The following is a 24,188-nucleotide window of genomic DNA, read 5'->3' on the forward strand; positions in this document are numbered from 1 at the left end:
AAGATTTGCTGATGTAAAAAGCTGAAGCATGGACTAGGTCAAGCAGAAACACATTTGAAGGGTGGACAAGCCTTGAGTAGATCATGTGGATGCTTGACTCAGTGTTTCAATTATCTATGCAGAACTTTTGGCTAATTAATTGTGACTTATTCATCCTTATCTTAAATACAAGTCTTCCCTCTTCTCATTCAATCATCTCTGTCAGTCCTGGAGCATCAAAAGAACCAGCAAGTCTCCATCTCACCTTCCCCTCGTGTTCTGTCACCAAACCCATCATAAAACAAAGATATATTTTTTTCCCAAAGCTACTCCAGGTTCCAGGAGGAACTAAAAATTGTGTGTAGCACCAACAACCCCGTGCCTGGGCTGTGTCCTCCTGTGTGGAGTTCCCAGGAAGGAGGAGGAAGCTGTGAGTAGCTGAGCTGTGAGTAGCTGAGCTGTGAGTAGCTGTGCTCTGACTCTCACAGAGTGGTGACAGAACCTCTCCATCTGCCCTGACCTGATCCCTGAGACACCCCAGAGCCACAAGTTCATGAAGGAATAATTAGCATCTCTCTCATTATTACATTCATGAGAACTGAAATAGCTCAAAAGCTGAAATAAAATAATATTTAAAGCCTGTCACGCCAGATTTTTTTTTTTGTCTTACTGGTCAGAGCTTTGCTAAGACATACCAGCAAGGCAAGAATCACAATTCAAATCTGGGCTTGTTTTCTGCAAGTTAAATTGCTCTCAGAAAGAGCACTGAAGGTTAAATTATTTCTTTACATTCCCTAGACACACTACCCCCTTTTTTGCTGTCACGCAAGAATCCAGAATCCCAAACAGCGCCCAGAAAATCAGCAGTGTTTGGAAGAAACCACTGAAAGCAGTCAGATTCTTACACATAAAGACACCAGCACATTTTTATAAATTTAAAATTTTGACTTGAGAACAAAAATATTTCCGTCTTCTCTCTCAAGCCCTCAAAACAACTGCCTCTCACACCAGGCTGGGATTGTTCCTCAGGGCACCTCGAGGGATTTGTTATCCAACGGCAGAGCTGCAGCAGCAGCTCCTTGGCATGCCAGTGCCACCATGCAGGCATGGAAGTGTGGGAAGAGCAAACCTGAGGGTTCTGGTGGCTGCTTTGTTTCAGGTAGAACGAGCTTTCCGCAGAATTTGGCAATGGAAGCCTTTGTAGAAATGAGGCAGAGCAGTAGTGATTTTTCCCTGGGGCAGGAAGAAAGAGCTATGCTTCCTGGCAGGAGTGAAACGCTTCACAGAGCTCAGGGATGAAGGCAGTGGGATCTGCAGGTTCAGGAGCCAGGCAGAACCAAGAGAATGAACCTTTCCTCTGCCAACCCTCATTCCTCACCAACAGGATTGTTCAGACCTCAAAAGCCAGAGCAGAAATCCACCGGTGTCACACAAATTCTCCCTTTCATTTTTCAGAAATTCCAGCACAACAATTCCCCAAAACCGTGCAATGCTGGGGAGTGAGGGTGAGCTCCAAACTCCCTGTGCTGTCTGCTGACACTTCTGAGGGGTGATCAGCCACACCTGGATCCACAACATTCCAAATCCAGGGGGATCAGCCACATCTGCACCCACAACATCCCAAATCCAGGGTGATCAGCCACATCCGGACCCACAATATCCCAAATCCAGGTGGATCAGCCACACCTGGATCCACAACATTCCAAATCCAGGGGGATCAGCCACATCTGGACCCACAACACCCCAAATCCAGGGGGATCAGCCACATCTGGAACCACAACACCCCAAATCCAGAAGTGATCAGCCACATCTGGAACCACAACACCCCAAATCCAGGGTGATCAGCCACACCTGGACCCACAACACCCCAAATCCAGGGTGATCAGCCACATCTGGATCCACAATATCCCAAATCCAGATGTGATCAGGCACACCTGGATCCACAACACCCCAAATCCAGGGTGATCAGCCACATCTGGAACCACAACATCCCAAATCCAGGGGGATCAGCCACATCTGGAACCACAACACCCCAAATCCAGGGGGATCAGCCATGTCTGGACTGAAAACACCCCAAATCCAGGGGGATCAGCCACATCTGGACCCACAACACCCCAAATCCAGGGGGATCAGCCACATCTGGATCAACAACACCCCAAATCCAGGGGGATCAGCCACACCTGGATCCACAACACCCCAAATCCAGGGGGATCAGCCACATCTGGACCCACAACATTCCAAATCCAGGGGGATCAGCCACATCTGGATCAACAACATCCCAAATCCAGGGGTGATCAGCCACATCTGGACCCACAACACCCCAAATCCAGGGTGATCAGCCACATCTGGATCCACAACATCCCAAATCGAGGGTGATCAGCCACATCTGGACCCACAACATTCCAAATCCAGGGGATCAGCCACATCTGGACCCACAACACCCCAAATCCAGGGGGATCAGCCACATCTGGACTGAAAACACCCCAAATCCAGGGGCGCTGTGCCAGACCTTGCCTTTAGGAGTGCTCCCTGCCATGGGCTTGGAGGTGCAAATGGGGATCCCTTGTTCCTTTAGTAACGGGAAAATGCTTCTGGCAGCAACAGGCAGGATCCCCCAGTGACCTGCAATGACACAGGACATGTCCCACCCTCACTCACAGCCTCTGGCTTTGGTATTTTCCCCAACAAACCCTTTTTGATGAGCACTGAAGCTCATCTTTTGTTCATGTTTAACATTAAGAAACTGTAAATTGTTTATGTACACTCCATTAAATACAAGAAATATCTTTGAAACCACCCTACAAACTGGATTGGATCTTTTGTCAGACCTGCAAAAATGTGAAAAGGAATGGTTTGGCTTGAAGGGACCTCAAAAGTCACCTTGTGTCACCCCCTACCATAGGCAGGGACACCTTCCCCTGTCCCAGGGTGCTCCAAGCCCAATGTCCACCCTGGCCTGGGACACTGCCAGGGATCCAGCACCTCCCCACCCTCACAGGGGAGAATTCCTCCCCAATATCCCATCTAACCCTGCCCTCTGGCAGTGGGGAGCCATTCCCCCTTGGCTCTTCTGACTGTCTGAAGCAGAAAAATGTAGAAAAAAAATGAATTATTTAAATAAGTTCTATTTCTACTTAATATTGTTAAATTTATCTTCCTGCTAAAATGTTTCCACTGTTATGAATTCCATTGAAAAATGGTTACAGGATTATTTTTTTCCAATTAGTCAAAAAGGAAAAGCTCAGTGAAATCAATACACAAGACATCAGACTGTGATGAATAGAATATTCTAAACTGGATTTATTGTTCCCAGACATTAATGTAATACATAAACACAATAAAAGAGGGGATATAGTAACAAGCAACCCAGTAACAGAAAAAAAGCAAGTCTCTGAAATTTTTGTTCTGTACTTACACATGAAAATGTCCCCAAAAAGTTAAGTGCTTGTCAGTCAACATAGCAAGGATTTCAGATATTAAAAAAAATAACCCCAAAAACTTGTCAATGAGTTCGTCATAACCAAAATGTTCAATTTGGTTTTTTTTTTTTGTTTGTTTTAAATTTATTTTTAGGCTAAAAAAGAATAACCATTACCTCATGCAGTACACAAAGGCTTTAAAATAAATCCATTAATGCAAATGAAAGCCTGACTCCTGAGGCTTTTTTTTTAAATTAAAAAAAAAACACCAAAAAAAAAAACCCTCAAAGAGTTTCAGAAAATTAATTCCAACTAGTTTTCTTAGCATTGAAGAAACAACCTATAACCTCCTTGCACTCCAGAAATTTATTGTCACCTCTTTCCTTACACATGTGCTTGTAGTAGGTCTTAAAGTAGCTTTCTTTAGTAGAAACTCTTACCAGAGTTTCAAATGAAATTAAGTGCAAAAATGTTTTCTTAGTGTTTTCCAATGATTGAGGTAAGTAGTTTGGGGTGGGGGAAGACAAAAGAATGAGGGTACAGGATATCACCTGGAAAAAAGACAAAATAATGGGGGTAGCAGGATATCACCTGGAAAAAAGACAAAAGAATGGGGGTAGCAGGATATCACCTGCACACACACCAGATGGAAGAAATCTGAAATACATGGAAAGGGAGATGGGAGATGGGAGAGGACGACTGAGGAAAAAATAACAGCAATGATCAACAGCTGAACTTTAAAGCAAAGCCCTTGAAATGCACTCAGCAGATCAGCAGATCAGAATAAAGGGTGTTTATGGGCACGGCTGGCGAGCTGGGCTCCGGGGGAGCTGGGATTGTGACAATGTCCCGATTCCAGCTGACTGCCTGGCAATGCTGGCAATGCCAGGGGTGCTCCAGCAGCTGCTCCCCGTCCTGGCCAAGCCACACAGACACCAAAGATCATCACACCAGGAGCTCCTGATGCCAACAGCGGGGTCACGAGCACAGAGCTGCAGCTTCTACAGTCGACAACGTAATATATGGCAAACGAGAGACTGAGTTAGCAAAATGTGGTATAAAAAAGTAGAAAAGTTGTTTTTAAAAACCTCCTTAAAACGTCGATATAATACGATGTGTGTGGAAATGCCATGAACCACAGAAGGAGAAGCCTAAGCCTTAACATTCAGGAGAGCAGCAGAACCTCTCTGGCCACATCACCCTTCGTATAGCAAGAGGGGGAGTTTTTGGTTTTGTTGTTTTTACCTTAAACATGAGTTTAATCCAAAAACCACATTCAAGTGAACATTTTCTGAGGCTTCAGAAGATGCCCTCCCCACCCTGTTTAAAAAGAAAAAGAATAAAGGTTAGATAGAAATGTCTAAATACAAGGAGCCCACCACCCAAGGGTGGCTATCCAGGAGTGGTCATCTTCCTCGATCTTGATGTTTCTTTGTTTTTATCTTTTTCTTTTTGTCCTCTGTTTTGGGTTTCAGGGCGCAGACGCACGCGGACACTCCGGCAATCGCTTTGGGCAAGTCCGTCCCTTTGCACCACTTATTTTTCTCCTTATCATAGACCTGGACTGTTTTGGAGAAGACAGCCTCCTCCCAGCTGTACCCTCCAAGGATGTAAATCTTGCCTTCCCAAACCGCCACCCCCGATTCACTGTTGGCTTGCAGCAGAGGGGCCACCCTGGTCCACTGGTTGCACTGGGGGCTGTAGGACTCCACGCTGAGGATGTCGAACCGAGCCATGGTCTCGATGTTGTCGTCGCTGCCCCCGATGGAGTAGATGTTGTCCTGCAGGGTGCACATGCTGTGCCAGCCCCTGGCAGTGATCATGGGCCTCTTCTCCTCCCACACGTCCGTGCGGTAGTCGTAGCACAGCAGGTTCTTTCTGTAGGGCCCGATCTGGTAATCGTGGCCTCCCGAGATGTACACGAACTCCTTGTACACGGTGCCGGCGTGGCCGTAGGTGAACCTGGGGCACAGACAGGAGCAGTCCTTAAGGGTTTTATCAACACACACCAGCATGCAGAGGGGCTGTGCTAAAGAAGCAAATAAACAGTAACTCAAGGCAGAAGAATCCCTGATCTGGCGGTTACCCAGTAACTCCTCTCATTCCCGGGGCCTCACCCTGCACTGCAGAGTGCACAGCCTGGCAACCACTTTTAAATCACCCTTTCCATAGCTGGTCACTACAGAGCACTAAGGCATGACAATCACTTCTTAATGCATCCTCTAGAGTGTGTCACACAACAGAAATAGCCCATCCTGCTCTGCTGGCATGACCTTCACTCCCATGTTTCTGCTCCAGTGCTTGGCTTGCATCAGCCTGAGAGGGCCAGAGAGGGAAAAAATCCACATCTCAGAAAGGGGAAATAATCATGACACCTCTCAGACTTAGCAGTAGGGATAAACCAAGAGAAACCAAGAGGAGAACTGCTGCTGCCTTGCCCTTGCACAGCTTCAGGATCACTGGATACATTTCTCACCCACGGGCACTCTCTGCCCGGTTCACCTGCAGCCCCAACACAGGCAGTGTCCTCTTCATGAGCCATCTGTCTGCTCTGCCACCACTGCCCTACAGTTGGGAACTTCTTTGGTCACCCCAGGACAAGGCAGCAGAGCCCAGCCCATCACAGATCATGGTGAAGTAAGAGAAAATGAGATTGGAGAAGCAGCACCATGCATGCTGCATCCACAGGGCAGAGAGAAACCCCTGTTGATCATGTGTAATAAACCCACTATAAGAACAGCCTGGAGATCTAGGTTTAACTTCACACTGGGCTATTCCTGACCAAACCCCTTTGAGACAGTCAAGGTGATGAACAGCATCAGCTGCTTTGAACATATTGTTCCTACACATCTTTTTTCCTACTTTTGGGGGAGTTGGGGTGTCAAAAGATGCAGCACCAGGCACAGCAAATTTGCTCTCACAAGGAGCCCAAGCAATTCAATCCCCACAGGGCACAGAGCAATGTTCTCATCAGGCTGCACTCACCAGCCTCCACCACCATCCTTTGTGGTCAGGCCCTGCAGACCACGCAGCCTCCACGGCAGACAGAGCTCTGTTAGCATTGCTGCAGCCTTTGAACTGTGCCTGGACACGCTGGAGCTCCGTGTGGAGAGAACCTTGAGCTGTTTTTATTTCACAGGCTAATGGTTTCTCTGAGCCACACAAATGCTATCGGAACATCTTCCACGCACCTGAGTGCCAGCACTTGTGTGCCAAGGGAGAAGATGGCCTAGGAAAGAAACCCCACATTTACCCTGAAAGCACAAGGCTTCTGAGGTGAGCTAAAAGGTGGTTATTATCCTAGATGCCTACCAAAACCTCTGATCCCTGTCTAAATCAGATATTTTAATAGGTTCCTGCTACAAGAAGCAGAAAAATCCCTGACACGCTTGGGCTGACAGTGCTGAGTGATCAGGACAGTCTGTTCAGCTACAGGGGCTGGAGATCTTGCAGAGGTGACTTCACTGCTGTTCTCCTTCTTGGCCTCTCAGGGAAAAGATAGGGAGAAAAAAGGAGAGAGCTTTGGTGCAGTTATGGACTTTATCCAAAAAGGCAGCTCAGAATTTCCACAGCTCTCAGTGTGCCTCATGATGGAAGCAGTGAATTCACGCTCAGTGCTTCTGGTGGGCACGATGTACCCTGAGCACATGGACCCCTGACAGAAAGAGCAGGCAGCTGAAGTGCCCACAGATGCTGCTCCTTGGCTGAGGTCTCTCCCAGACAAAGCAGGGGCTGTCCCTCTCCAGTGGCTCCTGGGCTGCTTGTCAGAGCCTGTGCTTCTCTACAAACACAGGAATGGGTTAAAAATGCTCACTCTGGGGATGGGATGAACAGCTTGAGCTCAGTTCATTTCAGACTGCAGCAGACTTTAAACCCACATGAAGCCAAGCTGCCTGGAGGCTGTGCTGTACCAGGGAGTTTGGAGGAGTCAGGAAAAGGACAATGTGAGGACATGGAGGGCACCCCAGAGCCCTGCACTGCTGGTGGCAATCACACTGCATTCACCATTCAGGGGAAAAATGACCCTAAGTTAATAAAAACCTGCTTGGCTTTTGGAGAAGTAGGTTAAATATTCTCCTGCTCTGGAGCTCTGTGCAGGTAAGCGAGCAATAGCCATTGTGTCTCACACACAGGCATGCAGCCCAGCACAGGCAGCTGCAGAAAAGCACTGATTTCTTGTTATTTTGTCTCAGTCAATGTCTGTGTCTAGGAAACAGCAACAGCCAGAGAGTGCTTTGACACAAACCATCAGATCTGAAGCATCAAATCGACCATCAATTTGTTATTGTCCAGTACAGGACAATTACCACTGAAAGGCACCAGAGGTGTTTCACTTTGAAACTTTCACTTCTGAAAGCTCATCCAAAATAGCATCACTGTCCTAGGAGCTGCATGAAATGGATGCATAAATTGAAACCAATCAATACAAATCCTTTCCACAAGCCCTGTGATTGAGAGAGGGGCATTTCTAAATGGGCAACAGAACAGGCACATCAATAGAGTGGGTCTAGACATCCTCCAACAAAGAGCATTGAGCATTTTGGCAGCATTATCTGCAGGAGTGGCCAGAAAAAAGCAGAGGCATTAAAGAAAAGAGATTTGATTTTAACATCTGCTGGAGCCTGGCACCAATTCTGAATGCCTTAACCCAGATGCAGTGCTGAAAAATTAGTTCCTGACCCAGTAACACCATTCAGATGCCAGAACACCTACCATTTACTGCCCAAGACAGAGGAGCACATAACTCAGTAGAGCTTTGGGAATCCCCTACTCCAACCCAAGTCCAGGTGAGCTGTGGCTGCTCTGAATCTTGGTGTCCACCTGTCGTAGCCCTGAGAGATCATTCATGACCCAACTGGCAGAGCAGATACCATCACTGCCCAACCTGTTCCAGCACAGCTCCCCACACAGCAGCTTTCAGTTCTTCTGCCAGACTTTAACCTTGGGCCACTCCATTAATTTCGCTGCTGGCTGCAGCAGACCTTTCCATGGTGTGCTCAGGATGAGAACACGCTGCCCCACCTCCAGCTCCTCAGCACTGCTGTGCCCTGCCAGGCTAGAAACTCTGACAGAAACTGCTCCCAGTTTCTGGGAAAAGGGGAAAAAATGTAAAACCTCTCTGAAGAAAGGGAAAGGCATCCCACAAGCAAGGACCCTCATTGTTACTGTCAGGCTGGACGTGACACACACGTGATCAGGGTTTAAGAAGAAAAAGTTTTTATTTTGCGTGTTCTCCAGCTTATATACTCTTAACAAAGTGTGATCTTAAGTCATTAACTGCATCACAATAACTGATATTCATTGGTGCCAAGCAATTAACATTTCTGTAAAACTTTTGCCAATTATATTAATGTAATAAGGCATGTATACACATCTACTTATGCACATAGTCTAGCTTACAAAAATTCTCATGTGTCTTTTGTAGTCTGTTTCTATGCTGACAGCCTTGTCTTCATTTCTTTGAATACACTCGAAAATCATCAATTGTTGTTTCTTCTATTAACTCAGCTTTGCTTGCAGGCCAGCTGTCAAGCCCCTCCACACTTCCCCCTTTTTGTATTTGAGAGACAAACACAGCTGAAAGGATTTTTGCAGGGTTTGATGCAAAAATCAAAGCAGATAAGGGAGACACAGAGTAATAATTAAAATCACCAACAAAATTAACAATTTAGTCTTCAACAAGGTTTTAAGCTACTCAGTGATGCTTCAGCTCTTGAAAAAAACTATTCAGCTATCTCTGTCATCCAAGTGTCATCATCACTGCCCCACCTCCTGCTCTGCCGACTCCTCAGCACCACTGCTCCCTGCCAGGCTAGAAACCTGACAGAAACTGCTCCCAGTTCATGGGAAAAAGGGCAAAAAATACAGAACCTCTCTGAAGAAAGGGAAAGGCATCCCACAACCAAGGACCCTAATGAGCAGGCAAATTGAATTCCCTTGGAGCAGGCTTGGAGCAGGTCCACCCTTTGGACAGCTTGGCTGAAGTTTTCCCTGCAAAGCATCTGCCCTGAGAGGCTGCTTGTTCTGCAGCAAGACAGCCCAAGTTCAGTCAAAACAGCTCAGCTCCTTCCAAGAGAGTGCTTGGGAAAACAATGTATTGTTTGGCCATATAGGGTGGGAAGGAGAGAGGGGGGAGAGGAGATAAAGAATGAAAGCTCTTCCTTAGAGGAGCCAGAGTGTGAACAGCAGCATGGACACGGGGCTGGTGCTGGCACCTGTGCTCAAGGACACAGCCACTGCCTTCCCTGCAAATGCCCACACGTGTGGCGTGGAGGGGCTGGACAGCTGCCTGCAAGCAAAGCTGAGGGAACAGAAGAAATAACAATTGATGATTTTTGAGTGTAGCCATAGCAAAGAAGAAGACAAGGCCATCAGCATAGAAACAGATTAGAAAAGATACAGGAAAGTTTTTGTAAGCTAGACTGCGGGCATAAGTAGATGTGTATATGTGCCTTATTAAATTTCTGTAAATCTTTTACCAATTATATTGACGCTAATTGCTTTGCACCAATGAATAGAATAAGTTTTTGTGATGTAGTTAATGACTCAAGATCATGCTTTGTGAGGAGCATATAAGCAGGAGAACATACAAAATAAAAAATTTTTCTTCTTAGACCCTGATCATGTGTGTGGATGTCACATCTGACCTAACAGTAACAACGTGGCAAGCTCTGAAGCAACAAAACAAACCCATTTTCTGGATGTTCAGCATAGAAACTTTAACAAACAACCTCTGAGAGTCCCACCCCACAGAGCTCGAGTTGAACAACACGAGCCCACACCCCAGGATGAGCTCAGCACGAGCCTGTCACGCCAGGGAACAGGATCCAGGCAGTTGCTGGCTTGGGGCAGTCAGGAATGGCACCAAAAATCTTCTGCTGGTGGTCATGCAACCAGGAGGAACAAAACTCCTACACAAGTTCTCTTCAGAGGGAAGAAAACAGAAAAATATGAGAAAAGAACAGGTTTGGTTGGGATATATTGCCTGATCAGGCAGTCAGGAAGCAGAGGACTGGAGCTCCTGTTTCCCCTACATGAGAAGTCTTGCTGCTGGAAGAGGGCTGGGAGAGATGTTGAGTGAAACAGGAACTTAAATCTGTTTGGGGAACACGGAGACAGATGAGGAGTGCATTGAAGGGAAGAGTGGAGCAGGCAGCAGGAACTGTAGCTGGAATGCTTTCAGTCTTGAATGGATCACAGAATCCTCTCCCATCCTTCCTCCCCCGCCAGTAAATCACACACTCACAGGGATGGGGCAGCCACAGCTTCTCTGGGCAAACAGAGAAGGGTCTCACCATCTCACAAATAAGAAATTTTTTCAAAAATCTGATCTAAGCCTGCCCTCTGCCCCTGGGAAGCCATTCCCCCTTGTCCTGGCCCTCCAGGCCCTTGTGAACTCTCTCTCCATGGTTCCTGTGGGCTCCTTCAGGCACTGGAGTGCCACAGTTAGGTCACCCTGAAGTTCCTCTTCTCCAGACTGAACAATCCCGATTCTCTGAGCCTTTCCTCTTAGGAGAGCTGTTCCATCCCTCTGATCACCCTGGTGCCTCCTCTGCACTTGCTCCACCTCAAGAGCCTCAAGGAGGGGCTGCCCAGAGCCTTTTCAGCAGCCCCAGATCTGCCAGGGCACCCAGCTCCAGCAGTGGATGTGTGTCAGAAAGGTTCCTGTAGCTCACCTCTGGGTCTGGCCTTGTGCAACCTGCATAAAGTTCTCTTTGCCTTATTCCTTCTGTGCAGAAACAATTCAAACTCGAACAATTCTTTTTGCTTTATTCCTTCTGTGCAGAAACGATTCAAATTCAAACAATTCACTGCCCAGCACCAAATGGAAAAAAAGGGCTGAAAAGACAAAAGATCCAAAGGGGCCAAGAGTCCACTAAGATCTAAATAAAGGCACTTAAGTGTGCAAAACTGCAGCTGGATGGAAAAGTGGGGAGCTGAGCTGACACAAGGACGGAGCAACAGGGAGAGAGGATGCAGAATCAGTTATTTGGGTGCAGGAATAATTCATCCTAAAAGGGATAAAAGGGATCTGTCCCCTAAAGGGGGGGACTTTTGCCTCATCCAAGCAGACCAGCCAGGCAATCTAATAAAAAATTAACACCCACAAGTCAAAGTTCACTTTAAATGCTGCAGCTGCAGAATTCCCAAAGCCAGCACACAACTGCTTCTTTTTAAAGAGGCTGGGTGGATTAAGCCAACTGTGTGAACTTCCCCAGGATCATTTATGAGTAAAAATGTCCACACAGGATACACCTCACAGGTGACCCCAGTTAAGAGAAGGATTTAGGACCTGAAGATTCTTTCCTGCACAGCTTCCCAGGCAGGGCTGTGGTGTTTAGCCCCAACTGCTGGATCTGCCTAAGTGAGCAGAAATAAAAAGCATCCTGCTGGTGAAGAGCACTCGAGCCCAGCTGCTAGCCTGGATCAGCCTTGCATTGCAACACCTGCCCAAAATAGAATTGGGCAACAGGATTCTGTGCCTTCACTGGCTGCCTCTGGCTCTGCAGCTCTGCAGCTCAGGGACCAGGGAAAATCCCTGAACTCTCACACAAACTGCAGGAACCTGCTCTGTGATGGCTCCAGGAAAGCCAGCGCTGCTGCTGAGCTCTCAGGCATCATGGAAACAGCATCCACACAGCCTGTGATCCCCTCAAATGTGAAACATCACCAAATCTGATCACAGCAAATGAAATGCTGTCCTGCTGTCCTTCCAAAGTCACTGCTCTGACATTGATTCAAGACACAATCTTGAACAAGAGCTGCAGGGCTTAAACCTCTCACAAGAGAACAGCCACGTTTTAACTCAGATATAGAGAGAGAGAGCTCACATTTGCCAGGGTTCTGTATTTCCAACACAGATAAACGTGTTTAGCTGTGACAGCCAGCCTGAGCAGCCCAACACAAACATCCTGCAAGGAAAATCATCACACCAAGGTGACCAAGTAAGGCCAAAGAAATGACAAATCCTTTTGACCAAGACGTGAAAAGTGCTTCTGAAAGTATTCAACTCCAAGAGGCCTCAGGAAAAGCTTTGTAAGAATTGCAGAATGAAATCAGAGCTCTCCCTCCCATCCTCCAGATGCACCTTGGGATGAAAATCCAAACCCTGCTGACCCAAGGCACTGCCTGCTCAGCTCCAGCTGCTGCTGTGGTTGGCATGGCTGATGCCACATTGCTTTTACATCCCTTCCCTCCCTTCCAGGGCTCCCTTCATCAGCCAAAGCCCCACAAGCTCCCTTTGCTGCCCCCCTGCAAACACAGGGGAGCCTCAGACAGCTCAGTTACCTGGGCAGCCCTGCTATGTAGGTCCAGGAGTCCTTCTGAGGGCTGTAGGTCTCCACTGAGGACAGGGCCCCGTTTTCATTCCTGCCACCAACAGCCACCAGCATGTCAGTGATGGCTCCCAGGTAGAAATCCACTCGTCGCTGTCTCATGGAGGCAACCTGGCAAAGAAAAATGAGCTGCTGGCATCTTCCAGGGTCGGGCAAGCAAGGGACTTAAAGGCTATTCATGTCTGAGGATGGGAAAGTTGCTCCTTCCCCTTTATTTGGTAAGGAGAGATTCTGGTTTTGACTATTATATTCATAAAACACTTCTGTTTTTCTGCAGTAGCATCCATTTCAAACAAGGGGAAAACAGGAAACATCTAAAAGACAGGTTTCTCTATAAACACTTGTGTTTATAGGAACTCCTTCCCAGCTCTGCAAGAAACAGGTATTGGAATCACTGAAAACCACAAGTGAGCCATCCAGGATGGCTGATCCATAGAGGAATCATGACTGGTTCATATGGAAACCATGACTGCTCCATACAGGAACCATGACTGCTCCATATGGGAACAAGGAGTGGCTGACACAGTAACCCACACACATGGAGGGTTTTGTGGCAGCACTGGGAGCAAGGAGCTCGTTCTAAGGGACATTTAGCACAGAGACACTTGGCAATTGTCAGAGACATTTCCTTTTTACATCACACCCATTTCTGATTTATATGTACTACTGCTTGAGGAAGATGAGCTAAGCAATCACCTCTAAGTCTATTCCAGAATTATTCTCAGAAGTAATCTAAAGAATTGTGGGCAGATGCTGATCAGAAATTTCTCAGATGAGATGCCCAAATCCCAAATAAAGCTGAATATCTGAATATTGCTCTTTGTGTAATTTAAGCATTCCCACAAAGGACTCAAGCCGCTGCTTCAACATAACTAACTTGACTTTTCATTTGCAAGTGCTGCCACGTTGACTGTTCCAACAAGCCCTGCCCTTCCACCAGCAAAGGAGAGAACACTCTAAACATCAAGAGAAATAATCCAGCTCAAGCCTCACCTTTATCCACTGGTTACAGCAGGGGTCATACCTGTATAGGAGATTTGACACTGCATCCCCTCCATTCTCCTGCATCCCCCCCAAATACCAAATGAAGATATCTGAATATTGAATATCAGATAGCTGAATATCCAAATACTGCTCTTTTTGTAATTTAAGCATTCCCACAAAATACTCAAGCAGCTGCTTCAACTTAACTAACTTGACTTTTCATTTGCAAGTGGGAATAGCCATTTTTCATATGCCTCTGGAATAGCCATGTTGGCTATTCCAACAAGCCCTGCCCTTCCACCAGCAAAGGAGAGAACACTCTAAACATCAAGAGAAATAATCCAGCTCAAGCCTCACCTTTATCCACTGGTTACAGCGGGGGTCATACCTGTATAGGAGATTTGACACTGCATCCCCTCCATTGTCCTGCATCCCCCCCAAATCCTAAATGAAGATATCTGAATATTGAATATCTGATATTGAATATCAGATATCTGAATATCGCTCTTTGTGTAATTTAAGCATTCCCATAAAGGACTCAAGCAGCTGTAACTAATGTAACTAACTTGGCTTTTCATTTGCGAGTGCTGTCACGTTGACTATTCCAACAAGCCCTGCCCTTCCACCAGCAAAACACTCTAAACACCAAGGACTTTGAACAGAGAAATAATGCATCTCAGGCCTCACCTTTATCCACTGGTTACAGCGGGGGTCATACCTATATAGGAGATTTGAGGCCGCATCCCCTCCGTTGTCCCGGGAGAAGCTGCCCCCGGCTATGAAGATGAATCCTCCCAGGACGGCCACACAGTGGTGACTCCTGCGGGCGGGCAGGGGCGTCTCTGCCACCCACTGTCCCTTCCTGGTGTCCAGGAAGCAGGTGTCATCGCAGAGCTCCAGGCAGCGCTCCGACACCTCCCCTCCCACGAAGAGCAGGCGCTCCTCGCAGGTGCGCAGCGCCGTGCGCTTGCTCTGCAGCACGGGCTGCGCCGCCACGCTGTTGTGGTAGCTGACGGCCTCCTCGATGAAGCCCTCACAGTTGGCTTCCTTGGGCAGCAGCGAGCACACGGCGGGCTTCACCCGGTGCAGCAGGTCGCTCTTGGGGATCAGGGGGAAGTGGATGTTGTCCAGCACTTGGTAAGCCTCGTTCTCCCGCTCCGGGTACTGCGTGAGCCACTGCAGGGCCGCCTGCAGCAGGTCGTGCTCGCACTCCTGCTGCACGTCGCTGCTGTCCAGGTACTGGCACAGCTTCTGCAGGGAGATGTTCTGCAGGAAGTCCGGCGTGAAGGACAGAGTGCCGAAGTTCTGCAGGATGAAGGAGTCGATGTAGGAGTCGAGGCGTTTCAGGTTGTAGATGGAGGCCAGCTCCTGCAGGTACAGGTAGTTCTCCTCGCTGACTTCGTTCTCCAGGTACTCGCAGCAGAAGTCCACCACCTTCCAGATCTGCAGCAGGTGCGCTGTCTCCAGCACGTAGTCGATGTTGCCTCCGTCCAGGGACAGCTCGCTGCCGTACAGGAAATCCACCACGGCCTTGAGGCCGATGTAGGAGGCCCCAAAGAGCTCCACCTCCTTCTGGTGGGCCTCCCTCATGCCGATGGTGAACATGGAGTTGAAGTAGTCGCTGCACACAGCCAGGAGGTTCCTGTGGGCCGGCACTCTCTGCTCGTCCACCACCAGCACGATGTCACAGAAGAGCCCTCGGTGCCTCTGCTCGTTCAGGCTCTGCAGAACCAGGCTGGAGTGGTCATCCCACCTGTACACCTGGGAACACAAACAGCATCAGGCAGGGGGCACCTGCACCACGACCAGCTCCAGAGTGGAACGTGTTTTCCCACTAAGTGCAGTCACACATGAGTCAGAGACAGCTTTTGTGTATTGCACATTCACATTTATAATAAATTCTGACATGAAGTAGTTGGCAAGTGACACAGTACGAGCCTGAGCTCCTCACCTTCACTTTGAAAGGCCTATGGAGACTTTTACTGCTTCCTACTCCCCTTTTTTTAAATAAAATCTACTCTTCCTTCCCCCACAGTGCTGCATTGAAACCTCCTCCCTGATGAGTTATACAGGCACAATTTTCTGAAACTCTTCCACTCATTGTCTCAGAGACATCTTGCTGACATTTCCTTTCTTCCTTGCCCCCCAAATGACTCCTTGCAGAGTTCTCCCAGCTAAGCTGCTCACAGAGCATTCAGAGTGGGAAGCAGTACTCTGAATTTTCATTCAGCCCATGTATTGTTTGGGTTACTGCTTGCTTGACAGCTACCCCCTCTTAAATCTTTCCAGAACTCTGCATTTCTAAGCTTGTTAGGGTAAAATCCCTCTCTTTCTTCCCACATTATTCCAGGCACACACACTGCACTCAGAAGGAATAGCTGTTTATTTATGTGCAAGCCACACATGTGGAGAGCTGATTCCCACAAGGCTTTTCCTTGCTTCCAGAAGCTGAGGTAGGTTTTGTATAAATGAATAGCAGCAGATATTTTTCTTTTAAAGGGAAGGGAAAATGCCCTCAGGACACATCCATTAAGTGCCCTTCTGGGATCCCTCTGCTCCTCACATTCTGACCACCAGCTCTGGATGTGTCACTGAGCTTTTGAGGCCACCAGCATTTGCTTTTTTCCCTCACATATTCACATCACCAGCCTTAGGATGAACCAAGATGGAAACATTTTGTTACCCCTCAAATGTCCTGCAGAACATGAACTGAACTCTGCTGCTCAGCCCAGAATGCCAAGTGAAGTTTCAGGACCACCCTCTGGAGGAATTAAATGTGTGATTGCACACTCAGGTACCTTGTGAGGCCTCTTAATAAAAGCCAGGTAAATGCAAATAGCAAATGCTTTAATTACCAAATCCAAACCAGGCAGAGCCTGTAAGGACTTGTACGAGCAGTGAGAAGAGAATGGAAGCACAGCCCTGTGTCCTGCCTGGGGCAGCTATGAGCAGCCCTGGCTGTCTGAATCGTGCCCAGCCCTAAACCCCCAGGCTGCATTGCCAGGGGTGACACCTGACAAGGTCCCACAGGTGACCTGAGCACAAACTTAAGGTGACCTGAGCCTCCCAGACACTCTCCCTTCCCTTCCCTTCCCTTCCCTTCCCTTCCCTTCCCTTCCCTTCCCTTCCCTTCCCTTCCCTTCCCTTCCCTTCCCTTCCCTTCCCTTCCCTTCCCTTCCCTTCCCTTCCCTTCCCTTCCCTTCCCTTCCCTTCCCTTCCCTTCCCTTCCCTTCCCTTCCCCTCCCTTCCCTTCCCCACCAAGCTGCTGTTTCCCCCAGGAATCCCAATTCCCTGCGGCTCTCCTGGCTGCCCAGGCAGAGAGCACACAGCCACAGCAGTCTGGAAAAGCTTTGCTGGGTTGGTTAAACCACAGCGGGACCCTCTCTACCCACCTGGGTGGAAAAGGTTTGATTGTTAAAGCCAAGAGGGCTTCTTGAGACCCAAATTAACAACCAAATGTGCTGCTTGTACTGTGACATCCCAGCAGATCCTCTTTATTTCCTTATGTTCTCTTCTAAACAATGGAGCCCAAGCTGCCAAAAATCCTGCTGTTGGAATGGCTCTGAACACTCAAGTGTGCAGAGTTAAACCAGTCTAAGGGAAGAGGCTTCAATAATTAAAAGGTTTCTGCATCAAAACTCTTTAATTTGCCTTATACTTGTGAACACACCTCTGAATTTAAAAAGGGATCTATGGCATAGACAACAAAGTGGCTTCCACTGAGGAATAGAAAAAAAAAAAAAAAGGTGTTTAAGGACTGTAAAGCTTTTTATCTGCATTTTCCTGAGGTTGCGAAAAGCTGGTATTGTACAGGAGCCTAAGCAGAAACCAAAGGGTGGAGAGGAAGGGGAGAAGAATAAATATGGCAAAGGATAAACCACACTTCTGTAATCAGGGGTAGTTGATGGTGGCAGATGAACAGACAAGAAATAACAACTTACAGCACCCTCTCCCAAATCTGACTGACAGGGGACAGGATTGATCCAAAAACCCTTGGATTGAACCAAACCCACCCTCCCTCTGATCCCTGGGAGCTGGCTGATCATTTCTCTCTAATATTCCCTAATTCCACCATCACGCATAACGAGATTACAGCAGAATATCAGATTTGCCAGAGCTGCCTCTGTGCTGAGCTGAATCCTGCCCTCGGATCTGCCTGGCAGCTCCTGGAATCCCTGTGGCCATGTGGGGCTGCTGCTGCTGCTCCAGGAACCAAAACTCATCCCACCCTGCACAGAGGCCATGTGGGACTGCTGCTGCTGCTCCAGGAACCTGGCCTGACCCATCCCACACTGAATACAGCCCATGTGGGATTGCTGCTGCTCCAGGAACCGGGCACAAACCCATCTGCTGCTCCAGGAACCGGGCACAAACCCATCTGCTGCCCCAGGAACCGGGCACAAACCCATCTGCTGCTCCAGGAACCAGGTATGACCCATCCCACCCCTGCACAGAGCCCATGCTGCCCCAGGAACCAGGCACAAACCCATCTGCTGCTCCAGGAACTGGGCACAAACCCATCCCACCCTGCACACAGGCACTCACAGCTCAGGATTTCAGCCACTTGCTGAGTTCATTGGTTTGGAGCAAGGAATGGAGCTGAGAGCTGCACATTTCAGAACCAAGACTAATTTCGTACTGAACTTGAGCATCTTCCTCAAGCTATTTATATTCTGGAGAGCAGCCTTACATTATCCAGTGATTCTAAGTTTAACAGATAGTGACAGCTGCTGTCTAAGCAAGCAAATAAAACAATGCTGTCAAGTTAATTAATTTTTAATGTGATGAATTATCATTACATTCAGACTAAACCATTTAAGTGGCAGACAGGCTCAGGGAAAGATTATATTGGGAGGGATGCATTTAAAAATTAGTCCTATTTATCTTTCATCAATTGTGTTAGAGCAGAATTTCAGCTTCTCTTGGATTCAAAGATCTAATTTCTCTCAGACTGTTAATGCAGCTCTGCTGCTCATCAATGGTGCAGAAGAAAATGAGATCTGGCTCATTCAGCTTTGGTAAAGAGGCACTGAAAAGTTTCTCTTTTCCAGCTTTTTTTCCTGGTATTACAAGGTACCTGTTCTGCATTTCCTGTAACTACAGCACAAAAGCAGCTTGCACTGGCACGAAACAAAGTGAACATAATAATTACAGCTGCTATTAACATTTTATAACTCATCCTGAGGACCTGCATAAAGAGCTGCCTGAGATGGATTTCCGTGAATTCACAAATAAAAACAATGTATTTGTGCAGACAGAGCTTTGATACAAAGAAAATGAACCCCACAAAGTTAAGAAAGCAGCTCAGGGTCTGTGAGTTCAGTGGGCTAAGCACAGTTTGCAGGATCGAGGCTCCCATCTTGTACTGAATCTAAAGAGCAACCCCAGCTTTGCTTTTGTAACGAGCTTGGGTTTTACGAGATGGATCAGTTGAAAAAACAAACACACCACATTTCATAACAGAATTTTTACTATAGAGAAACTACTGTGCTGCAATGATGTGGGTTTCTGAGTTATGAGTCACGATGAGCAGATGCCCATTTGCTGCTGCTTTTCCTTTTTTTCCCCTTTAATCACCAGGCAGCAACTTCTACCAAAAATACTTGAGCAGGTAAGCCACCATTTCCATCCCTCTTTTTAAACCTCTGAATCCTCACATTCCCCCCCGAGGACACCTTGTACCCCCAGCAGGATTTTCGGAAGCGACACGAATCGTACGAACCTTGGAGGATTCGCTGATCTTGTGCGGGCGGCAGATCCTGCTCTGCCGGGTTCCCTCCATGACCGCCCGATCCGCAGCGCTCCTGCAACAAAGGCACGGGGAGGGAGATGTTCAGCGGCTCGCCAGCCCCTCCCGAGCGCTCACCCGCATCTTCCACCGAGCCTGGCACGTGCTGAAAATGCCCCGCTTGAAAAAAATATCAATTTTCCCTCCTCGCTGCTGTTGTCAAAGGTCGGTGGTGTCAACAGTTGGGCTCAGCCCAGCCCAGCCCAGCCCCGGGCGCAGCGCTGGGTATGCGGGAGCGCTGCCCGGGGCCGGCCGGAGCTCCCCGGCCCCGCTACATCGGCCGGAGGGGCAAAATCCGGGCGGAAAACAGCCGGGAAAACAAAGCGGGGGCAAATTCCTGCAGGCTGCAGCCGCCCCTCGCCCGCGGCCCGGGCAGGAAGCGCCGGCGGGGCGGGAGCGGGCGGGGCGGGAGCGAGCGGGGCCGGGAACGGCGGGGGAGGCGCCGGGAGGGGCGGGAGGGGCGGGGATCCCCGCGGGAGAGACCGAGAGACGGGCAGGGATGCGCGGACACACCCGGGAGATCGGGGCTGTTCCTGCTCCGGGATACACGGACACATCCCAGGAGATGGGAGCTGTTCTTTGCCCCGGGATGCCCGGACACGTCCCGGGAGATCAGGGTTGTTCCTTGCTCCGAGATGCTCGGACACACCCAAGAGATTGAGGCTGTTCCGTTCTCCAGGACGCTCGGACACATCCCAGGAGCTCCAGGCTGTTCCCTGCACTGGGATGCTCTGACACATCTAGGAGATCAGGACTGTTCCCTGCCCCGGGATGCTCGGACATATCCCAGGAGATCGGGGCTGTTCCTTGCTCCGAGATGCTCGGACACACCCAAGAGATTGAGGCTGTTCCGTTCCCCAGGACGCTCGGACACATCCCGGGAGCTCCAGGCTGTTCCCTGCCCTGGGATGCACAGAGAGCACATCCCGGGAGATCAGGACTGTTTCCTACCCTGGGGTGCATGGGCATATCCCGGAGATCAGGGCTGTTCCCTGCCTCGGGATGCTCGGACACATCCCGGGACACTGGGGCTGTTCCTTGCTCCAGGATACACGGACACACCCGGGAGCTCGGGGCTGTTCCTGCCGGCTCAGGAATGATGCTTGCAGGGCCTGAGGCAAGGCAGACATGGCTGGCCGTGCCAGGGGCATTGGCTGCAGGGAATTTGGGGTTTTTTGAGTTTTGTTTGTACAAAACAGTGTTGATAAACTGTGCAGTGGCTGCGGGAGGTGCAGCCCGAAGCTCCATCACCATCTCCTGCTTACCCAGCATGACACTACCTGACCTCAGAAATTCACCTTCCCAGTGGGGCTTTCCCTGCTTCTCTGGGACTTTCCCTCATTCACTACAGCCCAGGAGGCTCAAAATGAAGAACCTCCCCCTGGTGAGCAGCAGGCTGAAAATTCCCTGCCTCAGGGGGAATCAGAAGCAGAGACACTGCACAGAGCCACCGGGTCCAGTTTCAGGGCAGTGGTCCAAGGGGAAAAGCCCTTTGCTCACCCAGCACCCCGGGTACCCTCCAGAGATGATCATGGCGACAGCAGGAGGCTGGCTGTGTGTGCAGGCTCCATCTGCTCTCACCAAGGACAGCCCAGCTTGGACAGGTGTCCCGGGTGGTGACAGGGCTGTGTGGCTGCACAGGGTGATGTGTGACACCAAGGGAGTGTGCCACGGCTGCACAGGGTGATGTGTGACACCAGGGGACTGTGCCATGGCTGTCTGTGCCATCAGAGGGTGATGTGTGACACCAGGGGACTGTGCCATGGCTGCCTGTGCCAGCACCTCCACCTGCCCCAGCCTCTGCCACCCTCCCGTGCTGGGGCAGCAGCACCCAGGCAGCCCCAAGGACACCCCAGGAACCAGAGGGGATGATGGGCTTGTACTCATCTATTGATTACTGAGGATGGAGATTGAAGTGGTTTTGCCAGCTGGGGTCTCTCCTCGTGTGACCATGAGGACCTGGGTAAAGACCCTCGGCTGTGTGACTGAAATCCCACTCTGCTGCCAGCCCCAATGCCAACTGTGACCTGAAAACTGACAATCCCAACACTAACTGTGACCTGAAAACTGACAATCCCAACACTGTGACTTGAAAATTGACAACCCCAATGCCAACTGTAACCTGAAAATTGACAACCCCAATGCTAACTGTGATCTGAAAATTGACAATCCCGATACTAACAGTGATCTGAAAATTGACAACCCTAATGCTATGACCTGAAAATTGTCAACCCCAATACTGTGATCTGAAAATTGACAACCCTAATGCTAACTGTGACCTGAAAATTCAGGGCAGCCTCTTCCTGAAGGAGAGCATTGTTCTCTCCATTCCTTTCTCTGTTCTCTCCATTCCTTTCTCTGCTTCTTGCACAGAAAAGTCAGGGATGGAGAAGCAGGATTGAGAGCAGGCACATAGAAAGATTGGAGAAGAAGCAAAAAGTGGGGGAGATGGCAAAGAGATACAGGGACAAGGCACTTGCAGGGGTGTAGTTTAAGATAAAAATAATGATCCTGGGGGCCCATGGCTGTGCAGAGCCATCCTGTTTGCTCAGCTCCCTCCAAATGTTCTGGGGCCCTTCCTGAACCTCATGGTACATCCTAGACCGCTGAAGGTCACTCCAGACTCGATCCCATGCCTGCTGGAGATGTTTTTTTGAGGAGGTCCATAAGTCCTCCCTTTCTCTTGTGCTTCCTCTCCAAGGACTCCTGTGACATGGACAGGTATTTCTGAGGTATTTCTGGTATTTCTGACAGACCAGAGACATCTTCCTCACAGGATGAAAAGCCCCATGTTCTGGAGATCTCAGAATTGCCATATGAAAAGCAAATCAGAGCTTACTAAAGTCAAAAAAGTAGGTAATTTCCTCACTCCAGTTACAGCCTGACGAAACTGAGCACAATACTTATCCCTCCATGTATTAAAAAAAAAAAAAAATCCATTAAAAAGTGAGAAAAGACAAGGAAAAGAAGCAAAGAGAAGAAGTTTGATCCCACAAGAGAGATGTGCATTTCTGATGTTAGATCTGGCACTGAAAAGTGTGAGGCATGAAGTCCCTAATTAAGAGAATTAATTCTCCAGCCACTGGGTCACAGAGAGCTGCACAAGGATGAGATTCCTTCCTCCTAAGGGGATGACATTGGAGTCACCCACCTCTGCCCTAGGAAACATCAGGAGCTGAGGGTCAGGGACTGAAGGGACAAGGACAAGGACAAGCAGCAGTGTCACAGGTATAAACAGCAGCAAGTGCCAATGGATGATAAACACAGACTACAAAAAATACATTAATGAGCAGATAATGCTCAGCATAAAGGCTTTAGAAAAAATGAAAGCACTCCTAAAAGCAAAGAAAATCAATATAAATCCAGAAGTATTAATGTGTGATTATATTATCATCCAGAGCCTGCAGCCTGCAGATACCGAGTGTGATTCACTCGGTGTCCTCCACTTGTACTGACTTCAGAAATATTTCCCTGTTCCCTATGACCTCATCGAGGCAGAGATGCACTGCAGCAGTGCCCCAAGCCTCACGTCATGCAGGGCCGGGGATGCAGCTGGAAGGAGCTGGGGCAGCCCTGGTGGCACTAAAGGGTCCCTGGCACGCAGGGCTCGCTCTGGAGCTCTCACATCTGACAGCACTCAGTGACAGGGGGTGATGGGGCTCCTGCTGCTCAGCCTTCACAGGCACGGCACTGATGTGAGACAAGCAATGGTCATCCCCTGCAAACTTTAAAAGAAACAAAATGTGATACTTTTTATCGAGGAATGCAGTTTTTTTATTAAATGGAAAATCCAACCCTACGGGTTTTGGGTAGAAGCCCACTAAAATGCCGAAGGGCTGGTTGGTAAAATTCCAGTCCTTGGGCACGACATCACCCGGCGCTGTTTATTCCCGCAGGTTCTGCAAAGCAGAGAGCTGTCTCTGTCTCTGTGGGAATGCAGCTCGGCCTCCGAGGCAGCCTCAGGCTCTCACCCGCATCTCCCGGAGCGCGGGGACTCGCGGGGATGCGGGATCGCTCCTGGGCAGCGCCGGCAGCCCGGCAGGGGGAGATCGCTGCATTGGAACGGGGCGCGCCGCTCGCACAGACACACGGACACACACACGGATACACACACGGACACACACACGGATACACACACAGACACACGGACACACACACAACCCCGCGCACACCTGGCCCAGCAGCGGCTGTCACCACCCAAAGTCACACCGGAGCCGCCGCTCGAGGCCGGGGCCGCCCTGAGTGGGATGCGAGTGATGCTCAGCCCCCGCTGCTCCGCACAGCCCTGAGCCCCCATCCCCGAGCCCCCATCCCAGTGCCCCCATCCCCGCTCACCTGCTTCTCTCCGCGCTACCTGCCGTGTTCCCGGCCCGTTCCCCGGCCCCTCCGCGCCGCCACCGGCCGCTCCATCCCGGGCTCTGCCTCCTTCCTCCTCCCGGCCCTCAGCGGCCGCCGCAGCATCGGGGGGCTGCCAGCACGGCGGCGCCCGGGAAAAGCATCCCCACAGCCGGGAAAAGCATCCCCGGGGCGGGTGGGTGCCGTGCCGGGCCGGGCCGAGCCCCGCGGCCCCCGCGCCCCCGTGCCCGGGCTATTGCATCACCGCGGTCCCCCCGGCGGGCCGGGAGGGGCCGGGCCAGGCCGCGCTGAGCCATTGGCGGCGGCGGCGGCGGGGGCGGGACGGGC

At 49.6% G+C, this 24,188-nt stretch overlaps 1 protein-coding gene across 1 annotated transcript; it reads right to left on the reverse strand.

Annotated features, from left to right (window-relative positions):
* Nucleotides 1-3,250: 3,250 nt before the first annotated feature.
* Nucleotides 3,251-24,162, reverse strand: KLHL36 (kelch like family member 36). Its single transcript, XM_014271286.2, has 5 exons — nt 23,841-24,162; nt 19,440-19,521; nt 14,405-15,478; nt 12,687-12,844; nt 3,251-5,360 (listed from the first exon to the last, which is right to left on the reverse strand). Exons 2-5 carry the CDS (start codon nt 19,497-19,499, stop codon nt 4,805-4,807), a joined length of 1,848 nt encoding a protein of 615 aa, XP_014126761.1. The 5' UTR covers nt 19,500-19,521; nt 23,841-24,162; the 3' UTR covers nt 3,251-4,804.
* Nucleotides 24,163-24,188: the final 26 nt, after the last annotated feature.

Source organism: Zonotrichia albicollis, chromosome 13, assembly GCF_047830755.1.
Source record: "Zonotrichia albicollis isolate bZonAlb1 chromosome 13, bZonAlb1.hap1, whole genome shotgun sequence".
Taxonomy (NCBI): domain Eukaryota; kingdom Metazoa; phylum Chordata; class Aves; order Passeriformes; family Passerellidae; genus Zonotrichia; species Zonotrichia albicollis.

Coding starts and splice junctions, on each gene's coding strand:
- KLHL36 (XM_014271286.2), bottom strand. CDS start 19,499: ATGGAGGGAACCCGGCAGAGCAGGATCTGCCGCCCGCACAAGATCAGC. Junction 15,479..19,439: donor AGATCAGCGAATCCTCCAAG/GTTCGTACGATT, acceptor TTGTGTTCCCAG/GTGTACAGGTGGGATGACCA. Junction 5,361..12,686: donor TACATAGCAGGGCTGCCCAG/GTAACTGAGCTG, acceptor TCTGTGCCCCAG/GTTCACCTACGGCCACGCCG.